This window comes from Epinephelus moara, chromosome 14, assembly GCF_006386435.1.
Source record: "Epinephelus moara isolate mb chromosome 14, YSFRI_EMoa_1.0, whole genome shotgun sequence".
NCBI lineage: Eukaryota > Metazoa > Chordata > Actinopteri > Perciformes > Serranidae > Epinephelus > Epinephelus moara.
In genome coordinates, this window is record NC_065519.1 from 22,684,463 (window position 1) to 22,691,137 (window position 6,675).

Here is a 6,675-nt window from a genome sequence, read left to right on the forward strand (position 1 = left end):
TGTGTTGCCACTTTGACCTTTTATTGTGATCCTGTAAATCAACAGTCTTGGTACAAAAACAATCGTGTTACAGAGCACTGAAACAAAAATGGACAACACCCACTGTACACATTAAAATGCTGGCTGTGGCAACATGTTCAAAACAGTGTGTGGTAAATATTGGCTGACTGGTGATCACCAACACTGACGGAAGTATAAAATGACAGAATTTCCGATAAAAAATAAAATACAAAATGCAGATAAAAGTGCTGTAAACAAACCTCTTTACACCTTATCTTAAGCGGGAGTCATGACCACTTAAGGCAAGTTCAACATTGGATAAAGTTGCTACAAACAAAAGTTAGGAACGATGTACACATAAAGCAGTTATACAGTACATTTAAACCGACTTGTCGTTACTTTGCATCCACATTAGATGCAGATGCGTTGCTGTGAGCCACCTTGATAATTGTCTTGCTTTAGATTCAGCAGCCAGAATAACGTCCGTCCATATTCAGTCTCAATAGCATGCTAAACATGCTAGCATCAGGATATTAAACGTCAAAAAACTGCCTCACACATCTGACTTAACTCACTTTCAGTGTTTTGGAAGAGCAGAGATTACACTGCTGTGTGTTGAGTTAGACAATGAGAATAATGGAGTGGATATAAAAAGTCTTCTCTTTGAGTTTTCATACAAGGCACGAGGGTAGTGGTCTGCAAACTAGTCACTACACAAGCAAGTTGCTGCCCAGCAGAGCTTAAGTGGATTTAAAATCACATTACATGTATTTGCACACTTACAGTACGACGATACAGATTGCAGACAAGCCTTAAGAGCTTTTGTTGAACATAATAAAACCACAGAAACCTATGATATGTCCAGTAGCACATCTACACTGAGTGGAAGTCTCACCCAGCGTGTTCGTGAGTTCGCAAAACTCCGCAGTTATTTAAAAATGTTTACAAAGTACTACACTTCTGTCCCCGTTTTATCATTTGGGAACGCTGCCAGCACCAATTACTATGCACAGTAACTGCTCCAGAAAAAGCCTCTGACAACATAGATGGAGGGAAGCTGAATGAGGCGTTTGTTTGTAGAGGAAAAGTTGCTGGTGACCTATTCAACATTGCATCCCCGTGAATAGGCCAAAGTGTACAAAGAATAGCCTTGCAGTAAATCAGCGGCTGCGTGAAACATGTGCGTGGTACCTTGTGACTTTACAAGCGAGCTAAAAATTCTCCTTCAGACTCTGATCTGGTAACCGCTCATGTCTGCAGCAGCTTTTTGATCCAAAACCTTCTTCTCTCCGGAGGGACTGCAACAAAACACAAACATAAAAGAGCTTTATTCACATGAGAGGGAAACTGTGACTAACTCATAAACTACTTCTCCTTTGCTGTAAATCACAAGACTCCTGTAGTCTAAATATTTTGACTAAAACATTTCACGCTAATGACTAACGTGGCTGTATTTTTTAGGGAAGAACACATGATTAATCATACCGTCTCTCGACACGGCTGATCCTGCGTATGGGGCTGCTCGGCCCTCTGAGGGGTGAACCCATGCTGTTTCTCCTGTCTTTGGTGGGAGAGGGTGGTGCAGGCTTTCCTATCTGCAAACACACACAGGAACATCCTCATAAGAATCACCAGACGCAGGTGAGTCAGCTGTGCCTTATGTCCTCGCTGTACAAGGCGAGGTCCAGTATCAGTGGCTTAAATCTGTATTTTTAACGCGCTTGTGCAGAGCACTTGCTGTAAAAGATCAGATATTGATGGATTGAGCCGGCCATGCATGAAGCACAGCAGGGCAGAGTCAAGCCATCACATTAGTTTTATTATACACACAGCTCAGCATCAAGGCGGCCTTCATTATGTTAGCATGAGAGGTGATGAGAGAGCATCATTTGAGGGAAATCGCTCCTCAAACAGCGGGTCATCTCGGTGTCACTGTGTATGAAGATGCAGCACGTCAAAAGAAATCTAATAAGCAGTTAAGCGGGGCAGCTGCTCTGCTCGGGACAAATTACATTTATTATCATTGTGTTTAATGCTGCAACAGCTCCATCAGCTTGTACCACTGTGTCGTACCTTCAGCCTCATGTCTCGAGTGTGCCTCTCCAGCTCCTTCCGCAGCTCCTCCTTGGTCAGCTTGTCCACGTCTATTATCGAATGTTTCCACTCTATCTGCTCCACGCTGTGAGGGTCGTGGGACACGTACTGGCCGATCCTGACCTTGCGCAGGGTGTGCCAGTATCCCCTGTAGGCTCCGTCGTATTCTTGCACCAAGTCCATCAGTGTCCGGAACTCCAGGGGCTTGAACATGAGGTCCTCCCTTCGGCTGATGCCCAGCGCTCCGAAGCGCCCCCCGCTGTGAACTCCCAGCACAATGTGGTGGAAGTGGTTCCCTGAGAACTGAGACTGAAAGCTGAGGGGGAAGCGCTCCACACCTGGCATGCTGTTGGTGAGGTAACTGCAGGACGGTGGGTCAAGGGAATGGACGTTTGCAATGAAACATACAAAACATTTGTAAGACATCACTGCATGTATAATGTTATACAATATGATCTACTCATAAAGATACATCCCCAGGATCACCGCCTCCAGGCATTTGATTGGCAGGGCCTCCCGAGTCATCTCTTTAGCAATGTCCATCAACCTGTGCACAACAATGAAACAAGACACTTTTAATGGTCATTTTTGATATAGCACACAGCTGGGTGCACTATAAATGACATGCACACACTGCTCTTTGACAAAAACATTTTCCATGGGCCGGGGAAATAAAATTTGCGCGACTAAATCTAATAAAGCGAGGTCAGGAAAATTGTGTTCCAGACCTCCTGCTGCTGCCTGACGTTAGTTTGTACTCACAAAACCCTGAGGAGACACAGCTGATCCACACACATCGAGCATGAGCAACACAAAAATCAGCTGCTGCTACAAACCTCTATGTCTTGGATGAAAGGCAAAATTTTCGCTTACGCAGTAAGAGGCCGGCTCTTCTTGATTTCGAAAAACTGTGTTCCCGTGTGATTGTACCTGTAGGACACAGTTAAGGTCACACCAGCACAGAGCAAACTGCTTTGGGAGAACACTCTGCTGCATGCAGTGGGGGAGAGGAGACGAGCATTTGTAGCGCTTTGTGATATTCATAGGTTGTTGGTTAATTATGGATGAATTTTGTCTTGGAATGGAATCAAGCTTAACAAAGAGCAGAGTATCTACGGTGGCCTACTTCTAAGGTTTGGCCTTAATTTGTAAAAGTGTGACAAAACAGTGGGTCAGTGGGATTAATGAAAGGTAGGTTGTACACTATGTTCACCCACTTAAAGGGGAACTACGCACATTTTCAAAATTCATACATTTTATTTCTATGGTTTAAGAGGGACCAAAAATATTAGTAAACATAAACAACTCTCTTCCAAACTCAAAAACTAGAGCGCTAAATCTCAAGTTTGTGATGTCATACGGTGTAAAGTCTGGAGCTGCTCCATAGACAATGAATTAGGAAAGATATTATAGATGCAGGTATAGGGGTTATACCCACCTCTTTTTCTGCCTGTTTATAGTAAACATAACCATCAGCCAAAAAGCCACTGGAATATATAGGAGAGCTTACCCACAGTCTCCTTGGTAACCCACCCATCTACCCAGTAGTACACCCACTTCCCCAACTACAACTACACCAATGGTTCTGAGTATATGGGTACATTTTGTTTCAACATTTTGACGGCACCAAATAATATTCAACAATTTCTACAATCAGGCTTCCACCTCACCATCTGCATCGCCAGTTTCCCGGCTCCAAAATGTTCGTAAGCATGGGTCAAAGTTTCTCCCGTCAAGTCTGTTCTAAAGCATCACAACTTTTGCGTTGGAGGTGGCGTACTCGTCTTTCAGGCCTCGGTTTGTGCGCATGCAATGTTTAGAAATGAGACCCCACCTCCAGACTTTATACTCTATGACAGGAGTGGGCAAGCTGTGGGCTCAGGGGCCACACGCAGGCCTTCTCCAGTGGCTCCCTGTGGCTTTGACAAAATTATATGGAAATGAATAGCAGTTATTTTTTAACATTTTAATTATTTTGATTTATCATTGCTGTAGCCCTAAAACAATTCTTGCATTTTCCAATTGTATAAAGGAGTAGCCGATACACAAAATGTTTTAACATCTCGACAACTATGTGCGTCACACATCTACAGCCTGGCGCCTTCTCCAAATTGCCAAATCTCAGTAGCAATGGCAATGTGTCTCCTTAGTGAGAATACCTATTGATTCCAAATCCCAAAAAAGAAATCATATTTAAAAAGTTTAAGTACCAAATAATCATAAATAATCCAGCTACTTTGCGGTAAAACATATTAAAAAATGCTCATTTACACCTATTAGAAATGCTTATAGGCTCATTTAGATTAAAATGGGCTGTGTTGCCGTCACTTTGAGGCACAAATATGTATTGCAGCTCCAAAAATAGCTCTTCTGATGGTTAAGGTTGCTGACTCCTGCTCTATGACATCTCAAGTTTGAGACTAACTTCTCTGGTTCCTGGCTCTGAGAGAGAGCAGCTCATGTTCACAGATATTGATTCAACTTTCCTGAGTCACAGAAATAACATACTGGAATACTTAATGTGGGTGATGTTCCTCTTTACGTAGGATCAAAATATATCTGTCTGACTATAAATGGCATGTTGGCAAAAGCATTTAAATACACTCATTAGTTATTGCCGTACTAACCAGTTAGTTGTACAAACTTAGTCAAAGGATACTGCAATTCCCTGATGTATTTCTGTATGGCTTCCAGGCGCTGTGGGATAGTGGTGGTAGGTTGGTATGTAGGCACACTCGGTATTGGAATCTGTGGGACAGAGCATCCAAACAACTGCATTACAAGTGTACAATCCCAATATTCATGACGGCTGGAGAATGTGTGTGACCTCTTTGTGCTCTTCTCTATTTAGCAAACTGATGGCAAGAGCATCTTATTTCCTCTTTAACCACCAGTGAAAAAGTATGATCATTTATTTTTCAAGCTGATTTCGTGGCACATCTGTAAGTCATGTGTGACTGCATAGTAACACTGTAACTCAACATTTTCCCACAACACATGGGTGCTAATTGTTCCTCCACCATGTGTAAGTGTCTCCAGCATAGTGTGACGTGCACCTGTTACTCCTGCCATGTGTAACCAGCTGCAGCTTTACATTATCAGATGCTTTACCTTGGGCAGGTCAGTGACACCCCGGATCTCCTTCCACAAAGCTTCACCGTTGGGGTGTATTCGAGCCACATGGCGCCACATCCTCTCCCAAGTCTCCTCATCCACCGGAAGGCCTCCTCTGTTCACATAGAAAGGCACCCCTCCATCCCTCAGCTCTTCTTCCCCTTCATCCTCCTGCTCCTCATCTCTCTGCTCCAGTGAGACCACGGTGGCCCTCAGCATCCCTCCTCCTCTTCCTCCACCAGCAGGAAGCTGACTAGAAACGTCCAGAGTGATGCCTTGGACCTTTCACTGGTTAATCTGCTCGCAGGTTTAAGTAGGTTTCCACAACAGATGGCCGACTCATGACATCAAGCAGCTTGTGCCACAAATATCTCAAGAAAATGTCAATGCAGTGGAGCTTTAAATCTAAAGGTGATCAGCTGTGATCAAACTCACCCCTGGAGTTGGAGCATCAGTGATTTCACCAGTGAAGTATGAAAAGAAAATCCTTTTTGGGATAAAGGATGACTTTGCTGTGACAATCCAGCTCTTTGGTCAAACCTAGCAGACTATAGGCCATTCACTAATCACATACACATGTAAATAAATAAATTAAGACACTAAGCCAATGTAGCCTTTACATGTGGAGCCTATTTTAATGTCCATACAGTGAAAGTTCATCAACAAGGCAACAGCAGCCCGCCTATGTGCCGCTATCACAGCACGTTAAGAGGATTGACTCTGCAGACAACAAAGTCTTAGAAATTACTAATTCCCTGCACCGTTAGAGGTCATTCACACCACAGATATCCCGCAGAAAACACTGCTGCTGTACAATCCCATCACCTCGACTCTCCTCAAACGTCCACTTCATCTCCGTTTCACCGAATCACCTCCTTCTAGAGGAGCCGGTTCATTGTTCATGCAGTAGATGCTCCTGGGTTCAGCGACTGCGGGTTGGATTCACGTCCAACAAGCCACTCAGACACTCCCAGACCTCCGTGTACTGCGCATGCTCCGTACACAGCGGATGATCTCAGGCGTGACAAATGCTGCATTCAGGTGCTCTCCGTAACGTGTTAATCTGAGATCCGTCTGCCACATTTAAGTGCTTTTGGTTATTAACAGTCTCAAAACGCACCATTTTTGAGTTACATTTAAATTTACCAATCTAATAATGTAGTACTTGGCTCTGTGGTGGCAGGGAAAAGAGTAATTTATTTCAGACAAAATGAAAAAATAAAACTGTAATGGAAATAGACATGTTACAATTGAGCTTATTTACAGTAGATGCCAGAGAGTGTATTGTTTTTACTATCACTTTAAAGTCCAGCAGCTTCTAATCATGTCACAGGTTACTTAATTAGTCATTAACTGGCTAAATTATACTGGTGTAATATTTAATCAGGATGTCTACAAGTATAGGATACTTAATTTTAATGCTTAAAATACCTTTTCATGACAATTTTGAATACAAATCATATATTT

General features: G+C 43.1%; 1 protein-coding gene across 1 annotated transcript; it reads right to left on the bottom strand.

Moving 5' to 3' along the window:
- Positions 1-6,165, bottom strand: vash1 (vasohibin 1). Its single transcript, XM_050062817.1, has 7 exons — positions 5,206-6,165; positions 4,754-4,842; positions 2,968-3,024; positions 2,567-2,641; positions 2,074-2,455; positions 1,486-1,595; positions 1-1,298 (listed from the first exon to the last, which is right to left on the bottom strand). Exons 1-7 carry the CDS (start codon positions 5,425-5,427, stop codon positions 1,226-1,228), a joined length of 1,008 nt encoding a protein of 335 aa, XP_049918774.1. The 5' UTR covers positions 5,428-6,165; the 3' UTR covers positions 1-1,225.
- Between the last annotated feature and the right edge of the window lie 510 nt (positions 6,166-6,675).

Excerpts from the sequence above, each read along its gene's own strand:
- vash1 (XM_050062817.1), bottom strand. The coding sequence starts at position 5,427 with ATGCTGAGGGCCACCGTGGTCTCACTGGAGCAGAGAGATGAGGAGCAG. Across the intron at positions 3,025-4,753 it reads AAATACATCAGGGAATTGCA|GTACAATCACACGGGAACAC; the intron begins GTATCCTTTGAC and ends TGTGTCCTACAG. Across the intron at positions 2,642-2,967 it reads AAGAGCCGGCCTCTTACTGC|GTTGATGGACATTGCTAAAG; the intron begins GTAAGCGAAAAT and ends TGTTGTGCACAG.